The sequence below is a fragment of the Lichenostomus cassidix genome, chromosome 3, assembly GCF_008360975.1.
Source record: "Lichenostomus cassidix isolate B80296 chromosome 3, HeHo_3.0, whole genome shotgun sequence".
In the NCBI taxonomy this organism is placed as follows: Eukaryota; Metazoa; Chordata; class Aves; order Passeriformes; family Meliphagidae; genus Lichenostomus; species Lichenostomus cassidix.
In genome coordinates, this window is record NC_139483.1 from 77,690,856 (window position 1) to 77,714,234 (window position 23,379).

The 23,379-nt window shown below is 41.1% G+C and overlaps 1 protein-coding gene across 5 annotated transcripts in view; it reads left to right on the forward strand.

The window, feature by feature from the left end:
• Nucleotides 1-4,816: 4,816 nt before the first annotated feature.
• Nucleotides 4,817-23,379, forward strand: part of SYNCRIP (synaptotagmin binding cytoplasmic RNA interacting protein) — a 25,390-nt gene continuing 6,827 nt past the window's right edge. For 2 of the 5 annotated variants that reach the window (XM_085056397.1, XM_085056398.1), the window contains exons 1-10: nt 4,818-5,124; nt 6,443-6,602; nt 7,466-7,584; nt 7,768-7,875; nt 9,630-9,743; nt 9,829-10,005; nt 15,073-15,208; nt 15,929-16,134; nt 21,145-21,294; nt 22,684-22,805. In XM_085056397.1, the coding sequence (XP_084912523.1) occupies nt 6,455-6,602; nt 7,466-7,584; nt 7,768-7,875; nt 9,630-9,743; nt 9,829-10,005; nt 15,073-15,208; nt 15,929-16,134; nt 21,145-21,294; nt 22,684-22,805 (1,280 nt within the window). In that variant the 5' untranslated portion in view covers nt 4,818-5,124; nt 6,443-6,454. Of the gene's footprint in view, nt 5,125-6,442; nt 6,603-7,465; nt 7,585-7,767; nt 7,876-9,629; nt 9,744-9,828; nt 10,006-15,072; nt 15,209-15,928; nt 16,135-21,144; nt 21,295-22,683; nt 22,806-23,379 lie in introns of all 5 variants that reach the window. The other 3 variants (XM_085056396.1, XM_085056400.1, XM_085056399.1) reach the window with 3 other exon arrangements.

The window sequence follows — 23,379 nt, forward strand, 5'->3', positions numbered from 1 at the left end:
ATGGGCAGTGTTGCTATAGCAGAGATATAAAACAAAAGAAAGAGAAGAATTTAAGACCTTCGGTCTATACATAGAATTCAACACCAAAAGAATTCCTAGGAGAGCCTCATACTTCCTCACTGCCAGGCTTGTTCTCTGCCTGCAACTATCTGGGCAAATATTTAGCAGAATGCAGGTGATTTCGACCTAAAAAGTCATGAAATAGATCATCTTAAGTCTGCAGGATCAGACTCCCATCCGGCAGAACTAGAAGGATTAAAAATTAGTTACTTCGGAGTTTTGTTTTGGGGGTGGGGGTAAGTCTTAACAAGTCTCCAGAAAGAAGCATCAATTTGTGGGTAGAACTGGATTTGTAAAGATCAGGGTAATTACTGGATCACAGAATCTGTCTACTCCAGTAGGGCCACCTAGAGCTAGTTGCTCAGGTCCATATCCAGACAGCTTAATGTCTTGGAGGATGGAGACTCTGTCGCTGTTGAGCAGCTAGCAGAGTAATGAATGCATCGGTTCTCAGTGGCAAGAAGGAATGACCTTTATTGTTTTGATTTCATCACATTTATAGAGTTCTCAAAAGTCACCCAGATTGGTCAGTCAGAAGCCTTCCCCCAGGCCTGATTGGCCAGGCCTGTACTGCCCAAGTTCTGGGACACTGTTCCAAAACATCCAAACTTTATCTTTATTTACAAAACACAAGAAAACCTCTCATGGGAAAAACTGTGCTAGCCACAGAGACTCTACAATCCGATGCCTCCTACTACTACATCAGATGCCTCCCTGGGCAACTGATGCCAGTGCCTGATCACTCTCACAGTGAAAAAGTGTTTCCTGATGTTTCGAGTGTTTCAGTTTGTGCCCATTGCCTCTGGTGATGTGAATCATACTGGGTTTGCAAAAGGTTTTTTTGCTGCTTTTGTTTTCCTGACTTAGTTGGAAGAAGTGGAGTAGTTGAAGAGTTGGCAGGGTCAAAGTTAGAACTTTAGAAATAGTTTAAATATAATGGGGATTAATCTTGATTTTGAGAAGTGCTACCCTGCCTAGTTTTGAAAAAGTTTGAATGTGCACAAAAGATATAACTGGGAAGAATGTTAAAAGAAAGTATTACCATTAGTTAAGTTAGTAAAGTTTCTTTGCTGAAATCATGTGACAATTTTAGATTGTAAGCTACTTTTTATAGAATGGAAGTACTCTCAAATCTGCATATTAAAGACTGAGACAGTCACATATGGAAAGCTTTTTTTTCTGAAGAACATTTCATATATGTAATTAATCTCCTTTTCATAAATTTCTGACTTGCCTCTTTCTCTTAATAGACACAGGCCTTGCATTTCATAATGCAACTTATCTTTTAAGACACAGAATTTGACTAATAGAATGAAGAAATTGGACAAACTTTTAATTAAACAGGTATTTCCCCAAATAGCTTTGTTTTACCAAGGATCTTGCAGGGCAAATAGGCCACTAGCCAGCTGTGCTCTACATCAAACAAAAATGCAGACTGCAATCCTCTCCAGAAGCATCTTTATTATATACAGATACATTAATAACTTGGCAGCCTTACTAACAAGGCTAGGGCTGGGAATGGCTTGAAAAGCACATTGCTGAGAAACTCCAAGAGTGGCTCATTCATTTCAGAATTCTGCTGTGGCAGACACAGCACAGGGGGCTTGTTTTGTTGTTATGAGTGATGATGTCTGCTGTGTGACCAGAAGGATCAACCCCTCTAGCGCTCTAGCTGGTGTATTTCATAGCTCAGGTATAGCAAATTCTACAGACAAACCTAAACTTCCAATGAGTACACACTTTGGAAAGGTGAGGCACCATAGAAACTGAAGGTAATATTCCTGTTGAGTTTCCTAGATTTTTTTTCTCTGTTTAGGGTATGATTATTTAACTGCAAATAAGTAACTCCAAAGCAAAAATTAGTCTCTTAGTCTTATGGTTAAATTAAATTAATTTTTCAATGCTTTATTTGTGCTACTCTGTAGTTGCTTTTGTTGTAATCACTGGTTTTACCATGGGTGTGCTGGGAGGCTCAGAAGTCCAGCCGTGGCTTCAGTGTGGTTTTATAATGGTTACAACTGGAACAGAACTAGGCAGGGGTTTCAGATACCAGGAACATTTAGGAATCAACACAACTTTCATTATGGTGAGAAGCTGTCAAACTTCCAGGCATGTGCAGTGAAGCTCCACATGTAAATCTAAGTAACCAGGTAAGTTCCTGCAAATGTTCTTGGCAAGGGTATTTTTTCAGTCAATGTTCCACATGACTAAAAAGAAAAAAACCCCACTGATTTAATGGATCTTTTCACAGAATTAGAGAATATTCTGAGTTGGAAGGTATCTACAAGGATCATTGAGTCCAACTCTTAAGCAAATAGCCCATGTAGGGATCAAGCCCATGACTTTGGTCTCATTAGCACAATGGTTTACCAATTGATGCTCTGCTGATCTCACGGTTTTCCTGGGCATGCCACTTTTGACTTTGATATTAGGGCTAATAATGGAGATATAGTTGAAGGAACTGCATGTCAGACTCTGTGCTTCCTGCTTTCTATGTAAAATTTCAAAGGATCAAGTAACTGTAACTCTGGGTCAGCTGTGATTTTAAGTAAGGGTGCAAATGTGATTTTAAGTAAAGGTGAAATCTGCTCACTGCATTTATCCTAGCCTTTTTATTGTTTTTACTTCCATTTTATGGAGGAAAAGGTTAAGTGCATAAAAAGGTTTTCCTCTAAAAATGGGCCTCAAAGCAGGAGTTACTTTCTCACTGACTGAGAAATGTTATGAAACACAAGAAGTTCCACCTTAACATGAGGAAGAATTTCTTTATATTGAGGGTGGCAGAGCACTGGAACAGGCTGCCTAGGGAGGTCGTGGATCTCCCTCTCTGGAGACATTCCAAACCCACCTGGACATGTTCCTGTGTAATCCGTTCTAGGTGACCCTGCCATGGCAGGTTTGACTGGATAATCTGCAGTGGTCCCTTCCAACCCTAATGATTCTGTGATTTTTCAGTTTTCATTAGTTCCAAAGAACAAATGTGTTTATGAAATTTAGATAATACTCTGTGCCACACTTGTACTATAAACATAACACTGAAACATCTTCTGTAAATATCTGAAAACAGGTTTTGGTGCAAACGCTCCAAAATTGGAAAAACTGGAAATTTGGAAAAATGCTCCCTAGATCTGTTTTTGAGAATATTACTTTCACTCCCCAGCTCACAGCTATGTTCTTGGTGAAAGTTACTAACTTCTGAAGGGAGAAAAGTTTGGGGTACTTTTAATAAAGGATATGTTTAAAAATAACACTCAGGTTTGCACAAAAAATGTTAGCTTTTTTTTTTACTAATTTTTTTTCAGGAAGTTTCATTTTTTAAAGGTGGGGCAAAGAGTGAAAATTACCTTTAAACAAATTTTCTAATTAAAAATTAGCTGGACTATTTGATAGTGTACAGCTGTCTTGCATGTTGTTATCTGAGACAAATCTGTGGAGTGGTCCAGCTTTTAATGAAGTCTTCTTGCGTCGAATACTTGAAGATTTCTTCCTTGTATGGCCGAATACCAGTTATATGTTTCACATACTTAAACATCAGCATGTGAGCATTTGTTGACAGTGAGCTAACCCTGTAATTGTCTGTGCTTGCTCCACTGCACAGGTTCAAGTGTTTTTAAAGCACTGGAGATACGCTGAAAGTATTCGGCCGGGCTCAGGGGCAGGAGGCACTGCTCAACTTGCGGCTGAGCTGCCTCTGGGGAAGTAACTAATACTGTATGTGCCTTCCTGCCTCCGCTTCGCTGTCTTTATCTCGACACACAGGTCTGGCATAGATCAGTAGGTTGCTTTCCAAGTTTCTCGTGTGGGGTGTGCAAGCGCGACGTGCTCAGAACTGGAATTGTGAAGTGTGCAACAACGATCACTCTAGCAAGGAGCCCACCCCTGACCGCGCAGTGCGGGCAGTCCCACACTCCGCTGGGGCCAGCAGGAGAAAGTTAAATCGCTAACGAGGGTGCGCTCCAAGCGTGGCTGCGGGGCAAAGGCCCGTTCCTGGGGCCGTGCTGCGGAATTCAGGCGCTGCAACCGCGAGGAGCCCTGACAGTGCCGCTGTCAGCGCCTCCCCAGCGCCGACCCCCGCCCTGGGGCCCCGTGCGGCGCCGTCACTCCGCGCAGCGCCCGAAGGAACCCCCGTTCCCCGCGGACAAACTCTGCCTCCGCCCGGCGCTAGCTGGCGGGGCGGGCAGCGCGAGGGCCCGGCGGTGAGCGCGGTTCGCCCCTCTGGGCAGGGGTGAGGCGCCTCCCGTCTCCAGTGCGGGAACGCCGAGCGCTGCCGGGCTCGCCTGGCCGGCAGCCACACAAAGCGTGGCTCTCCCCTCCCTTTGTCTGCGTGGCTTTGTCTCCTCCGTCCCTCCCCGCCGCGGGCCGGGACTTCCCCCCAGCCCCCCCGCCTGCGGCCGCCGTTACCCCCCCCTCTGTGCCACCTGCGTGCCGTGGGAACGGCCGCTCGCCCAATCCCAATCGCGGTCCGGCCACGGCCGCTCCGCCGGCGCCGAGCCCGCACAGGTGCACGCGGGCGGCTCCGGGGAGCGCGCCATCCGCGCACGGGGCTCGTCCCGCCGCCGCCTCCCCTCGGCAGCGCTTCGCCCGGGCGGGAGGAACGGAGGGAGGGAGGGAGGGAGGGAGGGAGCGGCGCGCGCCGCTCCGCATGGAAGGCAGAGAGCGCGCGCGTGGGGGGAACGAGGGGAGGGCGGGCGCGCGCGGGCGGGGCGCGGCGATATAACCCTTGCGGAGCTGCCTGGGAGACCCCGGGTTTTGGGGCTGCGCCAGCGCGCGCGGCGGCGCCTCCTCCTCCTCTTCTCTTCCCTCTCCCCCCGCTCCGCTCCCGCCCGCCCTCCGCCCGCCCCCCCGCGCGGAGTGGAAGGGGCCGGGGCTGGTGCCAGCAGCAGCAGCAGCAGCGGCGTGAGCGCTCGAGCGGCCGCCATTTTACGCCAGCTCCAGCAGCAGCACTGCCCGGACACACCGCCGCGGGAGCGCGGAACGGGGGCAGCGCCTCAGCACGCCGAGCCGCGACCCGCGCCCCGAGAGACCCTTCGCACACCGCGGTTCTCCCCCCGCAGGCACACACAGGTCAGGGCGGCCGGGCGCCGGCGGGGTGGGAGCGGGCCGGGTGGCAGAGCGGGCTGAGGCGGCGGAGGGCGGGAGGCGCACGCTGGGGCCCTGCAGCGCTGTGGGGCCGGGGCGCTGCGCGATGGGTGGAGGAGCTGCTGGCGCTGCCTTCGTGGCCGCCACTGTCGGTCGGGCGGGGGGCGGCCGGGCCGGTGCCCGGCCCCGGCGTGGCGGCGGCGGTGGCGACCGGGGCACCACCCGAGCCGGGCCGGCGCGGGGCGCGTGGCTCCCGCCTTATTGTCCCGCCGGCCCCGCCGCTCCATTCATTGCCTGTGAGGGGCAGGGGGCGAACCGCGGCCTCGGTGCCCGGTGTGCGCGCGGATAGCGGAGCCGCCCGGGTTTCGCGTGTCCCCGGTCACGTCGGGAGGCGGTGGGCGACGGGTAGCGGTGTTTCCTGGCTGGAAAACGGGGCCTTGCATTGTTCCGGGCAGGAGTATGGCCGGGGGGCGGCGGCGGGGCCGGGAGGCATCGCGAACTCCCGGCCGGGTGGTGAAATCGGGCCCGGGGTGTTGCAACCCGCTCTCCGGGGGGAATAGGGTGAGAGGTGGGGAATGGCCGGGGCTCGGGGCGGGGGGGAGCCGCTCCTCCCGCGGGAGTGTGGCGGGGAGGGGGGGAAGTCGGTCACTGGAGGAAGTTGTAGGACATCTGAACGCGCGGAGCACGTGTTTCCATCGGGCTCATGGCCGCCGCCGCCGTGGGTGGGTGCGGGCTGGGAAGAGCGCTTTGTTCCTCTCGCTTGCCCGGCCGGCACCGAAGTGGAGGCGGGAAGGGATCCCGGCCGCGCCCGGGGCCTGGAGAGGCGGCGTGCGCCGAGGGGCAGCGAGTTTGCAGCGGGCGGTGCAGGCGGCGGCGGGTGTCAGTGACGGTATCGCGGTGCATGTGGCAGGTTTGCTTGTCCTCCCACCCCCGCTGTTGCCTTTTTGCTCCGTTTCTAACTTGTTCAGAGCGTCTTAGGGAGTGTGTTAGAGAGACAGAGAGAGGGGAGGTGAGTCAGTGTCTGGCTGGGTTGTGTAAAACCTGCAGTGAAAACTACCCCACTCCCCACCCCCCCCCCCAGTGGTGTTAGGGCTTTCCTTTGTGTTAGTGCTTCTTTTGAGGAATTTCCTGTGCCTTGCAAAACTAAAAAAAAAAGTATCGCGGCGGTGATCTGCTATTTTTTATATATTTTTTTTTCCATTACTTTCAAAGAATAGGGCAATCTGTTGCATGTGTTGTCACTTGAATTGTTCTGCCTGAAGATACATTTAGATTAATTTTGATGCTTATTGCATTTGAACAGATACCTGGGAACATGGCTACTGAACATGTTAATGGGAATGGTACTGAAGAGCCCATGGATACTTCTGCTGCAGTTACCCATTCTGAGCATTTCCAGACATTGCTTGATGCTGGTTTACCACAGAAAGTTGCTGAAAAACTAGATGAAATTTACGTTGCAGGTAAGACCTAAGACTTGCAAAACCACACATACAATATTTTATTGGATTCTGCTGTCTTTGGGCTAAAATAGCAACTTTTTGTGGTTTCCAAAAGTATGGGAACTGCAGTCTTACTAAAATCTGGAAGTTTTACATTCAGTACTTAAATTTGTTGTAGTATTTTTCAGAGGAAAGTCCCAGGCTACTTGGGCTGGGGGGTGGGAATAATTATGCAGGTGACCAGAGCAACAGCTGGAATAGGCAACAGATGATTTTTAGGAGGAGTGGGTGATGTAGTCTTTGTGCATTTTTTGCAGTAATTGTAGGTAACTGTGAGAAACTGAAGCCTTGATATGCATCTTCTCATGCAAGTGATACTTCCTGACATGGTGTTTGGGCTCATGCATGCAGAAGTTACTGTGTTGGTTTTCTCAGATGTGATTATAGCTAGCATTTTTTACGCTTGATTTTTGGATCGTGGTGGTAATTTTCAGTTTATTTGTATTTAAAGTCTTCTGAAAACATACGAAGGTACCATTGCTAGGCAAGCTAAGTGAGGCTTTGGTAGGTTCTGATAGACTCCTCTGAGTTCAGCTTCAGGATATTGAAATTAAACTTGACGTGTGTAACATCTGGGTTTCACAGAAGTCAAATGAACACATAAATTTAGTAACTTTTACTTTGAATCTTACCTCCTTTTGTTTTTAATTAAAAATTATATAGCCTTAAATATTTAACTTCAAAGGAACTAAGTGGTTTTTTAGCTATAGTAACTTCCTTTAATCAGTAATTGATTTATAGGTCACTGAAATGTGTTAGGGATGTTGCATTAGGTTTTACAAATATTACTGCCCAAATATAATTAATAATTTTTTTTTCTTTAGGGCTAGTTGCACATAGTGATCTAGATGAAAGAGCTATTGAAGCTTTAAAGGAATTCAATGAAGAAGGTGCACTGGCAGTGCTTCAACAGTTTAAAGACAGTGATCTCTCACATGTGCAGGTAACATTAAGCAATTTTCAATATAATTTTTGAGGGATAAGCTGTTAGTTGTCTGGGAAGAGGTCCGTTTGAGTCTCTTCAGTGATCCATGTGTGATATGTGAAATGAACACTGTATTAATTCAAGGTAAAATGAAATTTCGGCTTGTCATGTTTTCAGAACTGAAGATTATATCTTTTGCAGAACAAAAGTGCCTTTTTATGTGGAGTCATGAAGACATACAGGCAGAGGGAAAAACAGGGGACCAAGGTGGCAGATTCTAGCAAAGGACCAGATGAGGCAAAAATTAAGGTATGTCCCTAAAAACAAAAGTTATGAGGTCTACCTGTTGTTTGTTTTTCAGAGCTGTTGTAGTTACCTTGATTGTTTTGGGAACTGTGCTTTTCTTAAAAAAAGCTATTACAGATTATTTGTCGTTGAAAGCTGTCACTTGCAATTTTGTCTTGCACTTCTTCCTTTTCAAGTAGAAAGTTAATATATTAATTGCTGGAACTAAACATATAAAAGTGAAAAAGATTTCACAGTTTGCTGTATGTCTTAGTGAGACTTACTCTATTTTGCAGTTAAAAGTTCATGCGATCTTGTCAGCATAGTTACTCGAGTTCAAAATGCATAAGTTCAGCCACTGCTGATTGTTTTTTGTTCGGGTTTATTTTTTTTTATTGTTTCCATTCCTCTCCCTTAGTTCAGATTTAAAGCAACTCCACAATAGGGAGGAGATACCACGTGTCTGAAAAAACAGATTGTAATGGATTTAGGATTTAGCCCACTTCTTATGACATAATCACTGTGCTCATAAACTGTACCCCAAACTGTCTTAATAAGGGATAAATTATTTCTTTGATCATGTCTGCTGCTAGCAAGAGACTCCTCTCTCAAGAATTAGGCACACAATGATTTATTTTAAAATACTGTGATTAGCAGCTTTACCAAAGCTTAAGGGAAGGAAAACTATCTAAGCATGTTTAGGTGATGTCATCAAAAAAACTAGAAAATCTTTCTTCTTTGATGGTTCATGTGCAAAGTATAAAATGATCACCACAAATAACTATGTACCCTGTAAAATTAAATAATCTTTTTTTCTCTTGACTTTTTGAGGCTGGGATGCCATTAATTATAAACAAAAAAAAACCTGGTAGTTTCTGTCACTGCCACATTAAACAACAATATTGTGAGGACTAGTTAATAACTTCAAGTATCATAGCTTTTACTGCTGATGGCTATAGCATTTAAAATAACTGCAATTTTCTAGTTGTGAAATTGTGAACTCTTGAGTATAATTTGGCTGGTTTAATATGCAGTTTCTTTGTGTGTAGAGTTGATTTGTCTTTGTACAAAATTATTAAGAAAGACTTAATTTCAGACTCACATTTCTCATATGTTTGCATACTGAATTTCATCTAACATTTTAAGTTGGTAGTATGTCTGTAACTATATCCGACTACATCTGTAACTACATGCAGTAGTTCTAGTGAGAGTTAGTTGTCCTGGGATACTGTATGAGCCCACACAGAACTTGAAGGGGGAATGATAATTGAAAGGAAGTAGTACCACCACTTTAGTAGTCAGGTACCTGAAGCAGTCTGTACAGTGTTCCAGGGGTGTAAGCACTTAAACATGTGTTCTTTAACTTCACACTTATGAGTAATCTCATTAAGTGCAGAGAACTCTGGTGCATAAATGTCTGCAGGATGGGACATGCCAAAACATGAAGTGGCTCAGAGTAAGATCTTTCTAATTAAAGGGAAACTCGCTGTTCTATTACTTGGCTTTTTTTTTTTTTTTTTTTTTTTTGTATGAAAATGAAGGAATTGGGAAAGCTGGATGTGACTTTCTAATTTTCTAGCAGTGTTCCTTTACCTGATAGTTCTGTTAATTGTTTTGCAAGTTTCTTGTTGAAGTACTAGCAGTAGTTCTGTTTGTGGGAGCTTCAGAGCAGTACAGTGTAAAAGGAACTATAACCATGTCTGTCTGTGAATGAAGTGGTGCAGCTAAACTTGCTCAAATTTTATGTGATTTTAAAATTTTGAGTTTCTTCCTTGAAGGCACTGTTGGAGAGAACTGGCTACACTCTTGATGTGACTACTGGACAGAGGAAGTATGGTGGACCTCCTCCAGAGTCCGTGTATTCAGGACAGCAACCTTCTGTTGGTACAGAGGTAAGAAGGAGAAGATGTTTATGTAGATATCGACTTACTCATTGGAAATATATTTTATAAACAATGCTTTGTATGTCTGTTGTAGATATTCGTGGGCAAGATTCCAAGAGACTTGTTTGAAGATGAACTTGTTCCATTATTTGAGAAAGCTGGACCTATATGGGATCTCCGCTTAATGATGGATCCACTAACTGGTCTAAACAGAGGATATGCTTTTGTCACTTTTTGTACTAAAGAGGCAGCTCAGGAAGCTGTTAAACTGGTAAGTTTCCTTGGATTTTTTTCTTTTTGTTGAAGAATAGAAGCAGCTGTCCTGGTCCTAGTGCTTAAATGCTTAAGGTGAAACTGTCGTTGTTAGATTACTTCATAAGTGTCCATTAGGTGTTAAATTTATTTCCACACTGCATATAAATTTTTACTGATTGCTTTAGGGACAGGGGGAAAAAAAAAGGCTGATGGACTGTTTGGTGCAGTTAGATGAGCTTTTATTATTGACCAAAGTTGAATTGTCAGTAATGACTTCTGAGCTGTCTGTATCTGCATGAGTTCTGGAGAGCAGTGGTGTTGGGGTTGCTGTGATACAAGGGCAGCTCTGGTCAGGGTATCTGTGACTCCTGATTGTGCTTCTGCACCAGCAGGGGGCCCATGCTGCAGAAGTGCTTCAAAGTCACAGAATTTCATAAGATACTTGAGATGGGGAAAAATGTCTCTTGAGCATTGAAGGTCTGTTCTGTTTGCTGCAACTGAAAGGAAAATATCATAAATCCTGCCATCTTAAAGAGCATTTCCTCTGTTTTACACAGAGATATGGAATAATTTGATATGGGGTGCTGCTAATAAGTTTTTCAGCTTTTATGCGTGAAGTACCTATCACTAAAAAGCAGGGTAGGGAGAAACACTACCCTGATCCTCTCAGTGTGCCTTAATTTTTCTGGCTAAGTTAAATTTGAATTTTTTGAGCTGGTTACTACTGCATTGATATGGCCAAGTTCAGTGTGTGGTATGACTCGCAAGAGTGCTAACCATACACGTTCTGAAGTGTGCTGATGTTGCCTTGCCGTAGTAGGCTTGACATACCTTGTTTTGTCATGTACAGTTTAAATTAAGGTACCCTACTGATACATTAATGTAGGTCAACTGGTGAAGAGAAATCAAACTGAAAATAGGAATGTGCTTTGAGAAAGTACACAAATGTCTGCAAAGGTAGAAGTACAAAACCAATCTGGTGTATGCTGCTTAGCTTTCTAAATAAGAACAGTTGGATGTTCTAGTGTGCAGTCAGATTTAGTGGGGATGACTGTGTTTCCTTTGTACTTTCATTGTCAACCTAGTTGTTTAGAGTGTGTGTGAACTCTTATGAGTTGTGCTCTTAATAGTTGACTCTTAAAACTCAGCAAAACAGTGAATCAAATCACGTGAGTTTGCAGAGGCATGTAGTAAATGAACAAAATTTTCTTCACTTAGCTGGTTTTTGCTTAAAGGCAGGATGCTCTGAAAAGTCAGTCAGGTCATGTTTCCATAAAAGTAACATCAGATCCTAGCCTCAGTCTTCCACTAAATGATGCAAGGGAAGGACCTACTTGGTGTCTCTTTATGTCTGATCTTTGATATGCAGGAAAAAAGCACACTGTGTTCTGTTTGTCAGTTACATAGTCACTGAGTGTAATAGCTGAAAAGTGTTGCAGTTGATGGGGCAGTCTTTCAACCTTTATGCTAAACTCTTTGAAAATAGGGTTAGTCTTAAATTGAATCCTGGGACTGTCAGGTTTTTTGGAGTGGTTCCAACCATGGTTGACTGGCTAGTTTGTGGTATAGTAGAAGTTTCCCAAGTTGTCTAGAAGTGGTTTGTTGGAGTAGTAGCAAATCGTGGCTGTTGAGTTCAGTTGAAAATTGTAGATCTGTAACTTATATTAGTTAAACATGCATGGGAGAGACTGGTGAAAGACCTCTTCAAAACACTGAACACTTGGTTGTAGTCGTTTCCATAACCTATTTTAACAGGTGGTATTGTTCTTGATACTATCTGTAATCTTCTCATGTGTATACAACTTACTGCCCAGCTTTCTGGATTCCTGGGTATAATAGTTCTTTTCTCATTTCCCATCTTTTTCCAAGAGGCTTTTTTTTTTTTCCCTAGGACAGTAAAAATCAGATTAAAAGTCTCTGCATTGCCTGTAGGCTTTTGATTAATAAGAGACATCTATGTTTTTGTCAATACCCAAACTACAGAAGAGAATAAACTGATCTGTCTTTGGGCTCTTGGAGTTGGTGTAACATATTTTGCCTACGGTTCACGTTTGTGTGGCTGCTGTAGGTATCTTCCACAGTCTGCATAACAACTTAATGTAAATTTGAACTAAAACTTTTGGATACACTTAATGTTGACTTACTTTATTCATTAACGAGAAGTCTTGCAGTTTAAAAGGTTGAAGTCTTGATTTTCTTTATGCACATGCATTTTTAAGCCACTTAAAATTAATTACTGTTGGTATCTGTAATTCTTCTCAGTATCAGGCCATAGTATCACTCCATTTTTCTCTTAAGCACAACCAGAACTATTTTAAACACAATTTAGGGAAGTCTCTCCTTTTTTATATCCAGTACTTAATTCGGTGTGGCTAACCCTTGCTGGTTAACTAGAAATGGCATCTCAGATGTTCACACAAGCATTCACTACCAAAGAATGATTTTTTTTTTTTCTCTCAGTATTTTTTTTTTCTTTACCCTGCTAACATGTTTACTTCACATTATACTGTTTAGGAATTACAACTCCAGTTGTGTTCTTTTGCGCACATGTTCAATTCTCCTTCCTATTTCAGAAGAAGTTGCTAGAGTAAAGTTTTTCAAAAGATTGCTTTGTGAATAAGGTCACTGTATATATGTACAGAATAAATACTTTTGAGGTGAAGCTTGTAGGAAAATATACTGAAAACTACTGAAGCTTTCAGTGTATTTTTGACTAGAACAGGTGTAAGCTCAGTCAAAATGGGGGTACAGGTGAGTTATGCAGATATGCCCCTTAAGTAGTTTGCCAGCTATGCATAGAGGTACAACTTGCCATTTGCACCTGGAAATAAACTAAAATTGGTGGTGAAAATTTAAGTCAATAAAGTTACACGACAGACCTTCTGCATACTTTGACTTGTTAGTGAGTAACTTCTTCAGAAGTCAGCAAAGAGAAAAAAAAAACCTATTACATTGTCTAGAGGGTGGCACTCTCTCTGCTACTGATTTTAGACATTGATTCCATGGTGACAGGAGAGGGAAGAAGTATGCTGACATAGCTAATTTGGTAGCCTGACTGTTTTGGCACTTTACCCACATCATGGTCTGGACCTTTTTATGTCTAATCTAAGTTTGCAAATGCTATGTGAACTATTTACCTAAAAATCACCAACTTGATGTTCAAGAACACCTAATTGAAGACTGTTTTCTCTGTGTCAAGAGAAACATGCAGTGAAAAGCAGCAGTTAATACGTTGTAGGATGAAAAAACTACTAGAAATTACTATCAGTGAAATGGCAGTAGGTAGGATATATTAATTTTACTTTGTTTGTTTTACTCTCATACAACATATTGAGTTGTATGAGAGAATCTTTTTGGGTTAGTTGTGTAGCCAAACTTTGGTCTTAGACTTCAGTATGAACAGCTGGTTAATACTTTCTACTATCCATATAGAATAGAGTATTTCATTTGGAAGGGACCTGCAATCATCACCTAGTCCATCTGCCTGATCACTTCATGGCTGACCAAAATTGTTGCTGTCATCTTGATCATCAAGGGCATTGTCCAGATACTTCTCTTAGACATGGACAGCTTTGGGACATTGACCACCTCTCTAGGAAGCCTGTTCCAGTGTGACCACCCTCTCAGTAAAATAAGTTTCCTAATGTCAGGAAATGTTTCCTAGTGTACACTTCAGTTAATAAAGAATCACTTTCACAAACTAAAACTGTCAACTTCTTTAAATGTGTTTCTTTGAAAGATTTTTTTTAGCTGCTGTAATCTGTCACTTCAATAATTTGTACATTTATTAGCGATGATGAGATACATACAGTCTTCCTATACAGCTATTGCAGCTCCTACTGCAGTTTCCTACTTTAAAATCAGCTATTCATTTGCCACATGGGCAACAGATACGGAGATTGAAGTCTTTTGTTGTCTTCTACTACATTTTGAGACATAATTATTTGGGAGCATGTAACTCCAGGTCCTTTTCACATGTACAGTTCTCCTTTTGACTCAGTTTTGGTGCAGTTACCTAGCTTAGAAAATTTTCAGTGATGGAGTTTTTGTTTGCCCAAGATAAATACAAGTAAACATCTTCCCCCAGATTTCATTGCATGAAAAGCATGATGGAGTGGAGGATAACTGGCTTGTGTAGTAAGATTTATCACCAAGCACAAAATAACTGATAGAATAAATAGCTGGATGAAGTTTTAAAAACCTGTCCTGCTACTTGTCAATAAGATGTTGACCACAAAATTAATTTTCTTAGCTAAAAGAGCTGTCTGTTGCAGGGCTTCCAGTTGGAAGTGGGTGGATGTACCAGCAGTTGACTTCCCTGCTGCTTATTTGGATGGTGCATGTCTATGTCTGCATCTCAATGGAAGGCTTTTTTTTTTTTTTTTTTTTTGGTTAACAGATGTCTGCAGTAATACTTTTTTTTCCCCTTAAACTGCTGACTAGTTCAGGTATCCTCTAAATGTGTTATGGGAGAAGCATATGAACAGAAGTCTTAGGATTTCAAAATCAGTAGAAGGTTCTTGCTGTTTACTATGTTTAGATGTGTAATCTCTATGCTTTGGAAAGTATTTTCCAATTGCTCTTGCAGATTTTACTGAGAATACCTGATCACAGCTCTCTTATTAATGGTAGAACTCCAGAAGGGACTCTGACTTCTATTGCAACTCATGTCTTGTATTACACATAAATCAAGAATTTGTAGATACAGCCTATAGAGGAACTTTTTTTTTTCTGCATGGTTGTGAAGGGAGAAGGCTTGACCTTGATGACTTGGATGGTTCTATATTAAAAAGTCTCTAAAGAAACCAGTTTTGAGAGACTTGGACAAGAAGGGAAGAATAATTGTTGGCTGAAATTATGGAGATACCTTACAAAACATGAGTGTACTTCAGAATAGTTAAATATGCATCATAAAAATACGTTAAGCTGCAAAAATTTCATATATTGGTCAATGCTGAGTTTTAAAAAGTTGGTATTGTAATAATAAATAATAATAATAAAGTTATAATTCATATTTGGTATGCTGCTATTGAAGGGGAGAAGAAATTGTTACTGATGACTGTCCAATTATTTTTTCATGCAGTACAACAACCATGAAATTCGTTCTGGAAAACACATTGGTGTATGCATCTCTGTTGCCAATAATAGGCTTTTTGTTGGCTCTATTCCTAAGAGTAAAACCAAGGAACAAATTGTTGAAGAATTCAGCAAAGTAACAGGTAAGTCAGTAACTAGGTTTTGTAGAGCTGGGAAGTGTCAGATGTGGTCAGTGATGAGCTCTATTCACCACCTTTTGGCTTATACTTGAATGAGGATGAAACCAAACCAAGCCCACTCAGCATTTATCTCAGTTTTGTGTTGGGGTTTGTTTGTTTTTTTTTAAACTGTTGAGTTGCAGGCTGAGATACTTGTAATTAGACTAAATGGGTGGTTCCAAGTTTTACCTATAGAGTAAGTTAAAAAACCCATTCAAAGAAATTGAATTAGAAGTTTAACAATTTTAGTACTAATGAATCTTTCAGAACTGCTCAAGGCAAAATGGAAGGAAATTAAAGAATGTAACTGGTTCTGTACTTTAGAATTCTTAAATTTTACAGATTTCTTTTTGATAATATATGAACTTGCAAAGGTAATGTTTGATGACTTTCTCTGTTACTGAATGATATACTTCAGGTTCTTTGGAGCAATAAACTTTTGGGGTACTAAAGTCACGCAACTTCTATCTCTTGTTTAGATGTGAATGGAAAAAGCTCACACTGGTAAGTGTTATAACTTAGGGGCTTAAAAGGAGAATTGACAAAGCAAAACTTTCAGCTGCCTTTAACTCTCCTTCAGTCAGAGAAAGGGTATTCTTCCATAGCTACAAAGACAATCCCCTATTTTATAATGCAAATTGATGGATTGAAAGCATAACAAATAAATATTTTACTTAATTTCAGAGGGTCTTACAGATGTCATATTGTATCATCAGCCTGATGACAAGAAAAAGAACCGGGGTTTCTGCTTCCTTGAATATGAAGATCACAAAACTGCTGCTCAGGCCAGACGTAGGTTAATGAGCGGCAAAGTGAAAGTCTGGGGAAATGTTGTTACAGTGGAATGGGCTGACCCTATAGAAGACCCAGATCCTGAAGTCATGGCAAAGGTAATAAAGTTATAAGGGGACCATAGTACATTTAAAGTGCTGTGTTCCAAATTAAGTATTTACTGGCATTAGCCTACGATTAAATAACATCTTTCGGCCTTCTTGACAGAGATGTTGTAGGTGAGATGATAAAATATGAATATACTCTGGAAATTATGTGGATTTAAAAACTATATGGCCTTATATTATTTTGTGCTTCCAAGATCTAAATAGTGAACATAATTCTTGCCAAAATGACACGTAGGATGACACAGTTAATTTCTTACCTGGAAGTGATGGTGGTGACTCTTGGAGTTAAAATGGTTTTGTATCCAAGTATTTGGAGGGACACAAATTGAGGTATCATCACAGAGCAAGCCTTAATTCGATTTAAACCTGGAACTGTATCACTTCAGCATTAGAACATGTCAGTGTTCAAATGTATACAAATGTATTTTCAAAGTTGCCATTAGCAGTCAATTCTGAGAAGTTAGGTAATTAGCTTGTATTTGGAATTCAGTAGTTACTTTTAATTTGGGAGAGGTAATTCCTTTAAATACCTTGACTGGCAATATTTTGGATTTTGAATATTGAGGGGAAACTGAAGTCTGGACTGTTAACATGTTGAAGTACGTTTTAGCAGTTGTTTTGTATATGTGTGTGGTATTTTGCCAGAAACAAACTACCTGATTTTTTTTTCCCATCAGATATTGCCCGACCCTGTCTTTTTCAGTTGTGTTGTGTAGCTGAGTTGTTTAATGGAAACTCCTAGCTAGCCCATATCCTTATCTCTTTCTCTTTGCTTGCTTTTTGTCTGTGCTTTTACTCTCATCTGAGACACGTCACTTGCTGGAGTCCTACTTTGATGGACCTAGTAAGATAGCTTGGCTGGGATCTCCTCTTTGGTGAGCCATAAGGGAAAAGGGTTGGGGTGGGGGCTCATTTTAGGGAAAAAGCTGCTTTTGTAATACAGGTATTACAGAAGCTTTTGGACTATCTTGTCTGCAGACTTTATTTTTCTTGCCCAGCATGATAGACTGTCAGCAGCAGGGAAAGAGTCTTGCAGGTCAAATTTGAGGAAGGTGGCACTTCCTAAATATGGCAGCCTGTATGTTCAGTTTCTTGGCTCAAAGGAGAAGAGATGTAATCCACCAAACTGTTAAAATAAATGAGCAGGAATTTCTGCTGACATAACAGAATAGATGGAAAGGAAATAATAGGGGACGTAATCGAGTATCTCTCCTAAGTAAGTTTACAGATGTGCAGAGTGAAAGGCTAAAGAAATTAAAGTTTGATTGTGGTTTGCCCCATTTACTGTACAGTTTTTTGAATGTGTTAATATCTTGTATTGTTTTGTATTTGAAATGGAACATGAAAAGAGAAGCAACATGGAAATAATGGGAAGAACTATAGAAAATGTGGAGAAAATTAGCTTGCATACTTATAGTTCCACATGCCAAAGACAGGACATGAGGCTTGGGTTGATGTATGGAAAAGTGAGGCTATATGAATAAGGATGCTGAAAAAGTGGAGAGCATCTGGCTTGTGTCTGAAGACAGATCATTGGTGTGTGACCTTCCTCACTGGCTGTGTCCCTTAGTTCATTCTTGCAACAAGGCAAGTTTCTACTCCAGTCTTTCTTGGCCGTGTGCTGTACCTGTGGAGAAAATTACTGTATCTGTCACTTCTCTAAATGTAAGGTTTACTTTTTCTTATTGCTGTCTTTCTCCTAAGAGAAAGAGCAGTGGAGCTGCTGCTGCAGTCAGTAATCTGGATGTGAGCTGCAGGTTTGCTGTCACTGCTTCTGACTACTGTCAATCCAGAACAAAAGGAAAGCTATTGACCCATGTCATCTTGCACATTGCTGTGGTAGAAGGTTCTGGAGGAAACTGTGACTAGGAGGAGTAGGTTGTTTTTATCAGCATAATCATCTTGTCATCAGTTTTCTTATCAAGACTGCTAGAAGAGCAAGTTCATAAGAGCAAACTGTAAGGAAGACAAATTCACATATGTAGCCAGAAGGTGAACAGTGTTCTAAATCTTGCAGAAGAAGCATGTTGTTTCATCAATATATGGACACCTACTAATTTAAATTTCTGAAATGTCTACTTGAGTCGTTTTTCCGTTATGCTTCTGAAAAAATGTGGAGAGTACTGTGTGGGTAAATACCTTTTAAATAGGCTGTTACCTTAAATACGAAGTAGTTTGAGCATGAGGAGGTATGAAGCTAGATTCTCAAGCTAGATGTATGTGCTACAAGAGATGAATGGTTGTACTAACAGATCAAAGTGTAATTGCTCAAAGTATTGACTTCTTGTCCAAAGTGAACTTTTTTCCAAATTCACAAGCAGCTGTGTTGATAGTTTAATTTCTCCTAAGTGTCATTTTGTTGCCTCTTACACCTGTAGTCTAGCTAAATTTATTAATGTTTTACTTGATTTCTGTAGGATGGCTGAGGCTGCAGAGGACGTTCTGGAGTGGCAGGTTAAGCAGCTAAATAAAGTCTTATGCTTGTGGCTGTCTGGCAGATTACAGGACAAGAGACAGGGCTAGTAACCCTTGGAAAATGTGGCCTGAAGTGTTTGTGCTGTAGGTAAGAGGAGGAAAAGGAGCAGATCCCAGAAGTTTTGGGGTAATCTAATCTTAAGCAGTTTTAAATGGGAGCTCTGCCTTTAAAACAAAGTGCTGGTGCTGGGTATATTGCTTATTAGGAGTATTTATGGATTCTTGGTGTAATAATCTGTGAATTTTGATGAAGAAGACTTCTTTCTTTTACCTTCCCTCCCTTTCTAGCTAGCTTAAGTGAAGAAAAAATGGGTTTTTCATCTCTCAACCTATGCTTAAACCTGCCTAATAGCTTTTACATCATGTTTCACTCATTCAGTTACACTTCTAATCAGTAACATGAGCAATGGTGTTAAAAAATTTCAGCTGTTAGAGATTAATGGATTTGTCTACACTGGGAAAATTTAAATTAGTTGCTTTTTTATTTCTTTAAAAAACACTGTGTTAGTGCATCTTGTAAAAACAGTGATTATTCTGACTAGTCTTTAGTTGTGTCAGTCATCATGGATTTATTAGTGAAGGCTACTTACAGTTCCTTGTGAGATTCTAGTTTTCATCCTTTCCTAAAGAACAAGAATATGGAATGTTTGTTTAAAAATTACTGTTTTTCAAACCCAATGATTACATCACAAAACTTCCTGTAACTAATTTTGATGGAATGAGATTAAGGTAGCAGTTAGGATATATTTTCTAAAAATGGTTATTACATGTGGGTTACAATGAATAAAGGTTGCTCTTACCATCAAGACATGTAGGAGAATCTTAATACATGAGAAGCAGCTTTCCTTGTGGAGTTGGCTAGGATTTTATGATCTCCTGAAAAATCAGCAGGAAACTATTGCCAAAGTCTAGAGTTGGTACACTGGTTTAGATTTATGGTCTGTAGTATCCCTTCCTCCAAATTCTGCATCTCATCCTAGTTCAGCTCATGAGTGAGACAGATTTATGGAAGTCTGTCCTGTTTGTTTTGGGTTTGGTTTTTTTTTTTTTTGTAACTTAATTGCATAGCAATTCTTTTTAAAAGGGTGTCTGGGTTTATTGAATTCCTGTATGTGGTGGGAGTAGAGTATAGCTCTACTTCAAAAATCAAAGCGTGCTTTCCTTGGTCCTTTCACACCTTGTGTTATTTGTGTTGACCTTCAGTCAGTGGTGCCGTGTGCAGTGTCCATTTTATGTCATCAGCTAATTTGAAACCAGTAGGAGCAGAGGTGATGTAAGCAGAAGTTGTAGGTCGTGCAGCTGGTTGGCAGCTGCATTGTAGGCAGGTAAGACTATGAGCATTCCTTGGCAGTGGGAAGTGATTAGACTGTCAGAGCATGGTGCCAGCATGTGGAAGGAACTCTCCTCAACAAGTTGAGGAGTCTTGTAAATTGTCACAATTCATGGATGACATCATGTAAATATGCTAATGTCTAGCCATTGAGTGTAGCCTTGGCATGGCCACAAGGATGAATCTTTCAGTGCTGTTGGGTCACTGATCCCTGTTGGGACACTGGGTCACTGTGACTCCTGATGTCCAGTGTACGTTGTCTGCTATGTTAAATAAGGGTTTATTCTAAGCCTTTGTCAGACTGCTCTAGATTTTCCTTTTTCTTATGCAGTTGGTGATTGATGAAACTTTATATTGATGATTTAGTCCATGTCAGGCAGTTAACAGGGCATATATCAACAGTTGGAAGATTACCTGCCTTTCTGATTTTAGAAGCAGCCTAGCAGTCTTTATGTAGCTTAAGAGCCATATTGCATGCTTTAGTGAGACAGAGGAGGAAATAAAGTTCCTGAGTTATTTGGAGGTGACTCTTCCTCAAGGGAACAGCACAGTTTGACTTTTGAGAAAGTCCAAAGGTGGATGGGCAGTGTCCACCTTTGTATCCCCCTCTGTCTGCAATTCTGTCTTTGACCAGTGGCTTCAGGTCACTGAGTGCCCCTCAGGCAAGCACAGTCCTGACATTGGATGTTTGGTGTAGCTACAGCATAGGAACCACAAGTTAAGCAGCTTGAAAGCTGCAGGCCTGTCACCTCTGACCTAGATATCATAGTGATGACTGTTCTGCAAATAACTGAGCAAAAACCTGTCTAAACAATTAAATGTTTTGGTAACTTAATTGTTTTGTGTGTAGCAAATTCTGGTTACCTTCTTTCAAGTTTGATGGAGTTCTGGGTAGAAGATAAATGCTCCTAGGATCCTTTTAAACACTAACACAAACTGGATTGACTTTCAGGATACTAATACTTATGTAATCATGTTTGATAACAGATTGAATACCTCTGTGAGGGAATTTTGGAGGTAACTCATGCTTTATGATTATTTAAATGCATATATTCATGTATCTGTATATAAAATGCTGTACAGAAAATGTAATGTTGTTTTCAGTACTGCCAATAACAGTAATTTGCAAAGCTTCATTTTGTGTTTTGAAATTAGATCATACTTCTAAGTTGGTTTTTTTTTTTTCTTCCCTTTAGGTAAAAGTTTTGTTTGTACGCAATCTTGCCAATACTGTAACAGAGGAGATTCTAGAAAAGGCCTTCAGTCAATTTGGAAAGCTAGAACGAGTGAAGAAGCTAAAAGACTATGCTTTCATTCATTTTGATGAACGGGATGGTGCTGTAAAGGTAAGTGAAGAGGACTGTAACTCTGTGTGTGTGTGTTGTAATTAGCATTGTTAGAAACCATGTGCTTCTTCTAACTTGGGAAAAAGCTTTGTCTGGAGAAATGGTAGCACATTGTCACTGGTAACTTTGTCCTCTCTGGGTGTCTCCTAGGATGATGCAATTCTAGCTTGAAAAATGGATCTTAAATGCACCTATCCCAAGTAATTCTGCTGATGAGCTTTTAAGATAATCATGTTGTTACCATTTGAAACTGAAGTGCCAGAAGTTGAATGACTTTTCTCACCAAATTATTGGTAGAAATCTAAAGTGGTTTCTCTAGGGCAGGTGATAAATTCTTAGTTTTTTTTTTTTTTAAATTTTTCCAGGAATAAACGTCCTTTTTTGTTTGTTTGTTAGGGGTGTTTTTTGGGTTTTTTTGGTGGGTTTTTTTTGTTTTTTTTACAGAGGGGTGCTGGACAATTAAGTAATTGTCATTCCTGGATTTTTGCTAGCCTGGTCTGGATGTCATCTGTTGTTAGGAAGGGAAAGTGTAATTCCCCTCCTGCCTGTAGAGTATCCATTTCTTTTATGTTCTGTGGGCAGATGCAGGATACAGAGGGATTGTTTTTTTACATATCCATATGCCTTAAAGCAGATGCTTAGGAAGATGATGGGAAGAATCTTAGTAAGATATATATCCTGTCAAGGCTTAGCTATGTAGAGGCCCTAAAAGTGGTTTCTTTAGGATTCCTCTGCTCAAAATTAACTTGTAGCAATAGCTGTGGCACATGGGAATTGTATATGGCAGGGAGGGTAGGGGGGGATTTGATGGTTTGCTGTTTGTTTTGCATTTTTTTGGGGAGAGGGTTTGGGTGGTGGTGGAGAGGTATGTATTTGGGGAGGAGTTGGAGTTTTTTGGTTGTTGTATTTGTTTTTTTCCTTGTAATCAGAATGACACTTTAATTTCTGGTTTCTGGTTGAAAAAGAAAGTTATCTTTATTACAAGTAAAATAAAGGAATAGAAGAATATACTGATCTCTAGCTTTAGTACTGTTTGCATGTGTGCTGACATTAGGAATTTATTCATGGATTACAAAACGTGCACTTTCAGAGGACAGTTCTGTCACTTCATTAATTGTAACAGCTTGCAAAGATTGAAGCCTGTTTTCAGCTTTGAGGGGAAGATTTCTAAACTCATACATGAAGTCCTGGGTTTGAGAGCCAAATTCAAAGGACGTGCATAACTGGAACCCACAATACTATGCTGTCTGATTGTTTAAATTTTTTTTTAGCTTTATATTGTTGTTTTAGCACTGGATAACAAATTTAAAAATGCATACTCTAAAGAAAAAAGATTAATAACTTCAGATATGCTTGGAAGTATATTTAAAGTCTGGTTAATTCCTTCAGGCAATGGAAGAAATGAATGGCAAAGATTTAGAGGGAGAAAACATTGAAATTGTTTTTGCTAAGCCACCAGATCAAAAAAGGAAAGAACGGAAAGCTCAGAGACAAGCGGCTAAAAATCAGATGTAAGTGTAAATGCATGCACTTATGTTGTATTACTTCTGAAAGACATGTACACACCTACCAAATTAGAACATCTGGGTATTTTAGTAGATATACAGTAGTGTGTACAGGTTTTCTGGCTTCTCTGAAAAATGTTGGATTCATTTTGGTTTGTGCAAAAAATCTAATAGTGATGTTTAGTGATAATTCAGGAACTGTCTTGCTCTGTTTATTGAGTGAGAGCACTGGAGGAACTGTCTGAAGGTCATTAAACATACTTCTCAGTTTTTATTCTAAATTTCCCTTCACTTCTGCAGTGACGTGTCACATGGTTGAACTTAGCAATGTGTGTTCCTCTCTGCAGGCATAGTAGTATTGATACAACACCCCGTGTTTAATAAAGTACCCACTGAAAGGAGATCCTGATACTCTTTCTTGCCACTTCCAGAAGATACACCTGCCCACGAAGCTTATGAACTCATACTGATAGAGATCTTGCAGTAGTAAATGCTGAATGTGGTTTAAAAAAGACAAAAAGGCAGTTTCTTTCTGGTGTGTTCTGCTTAATGTTCTCATGTGTTTTTCTTCTTGGATATC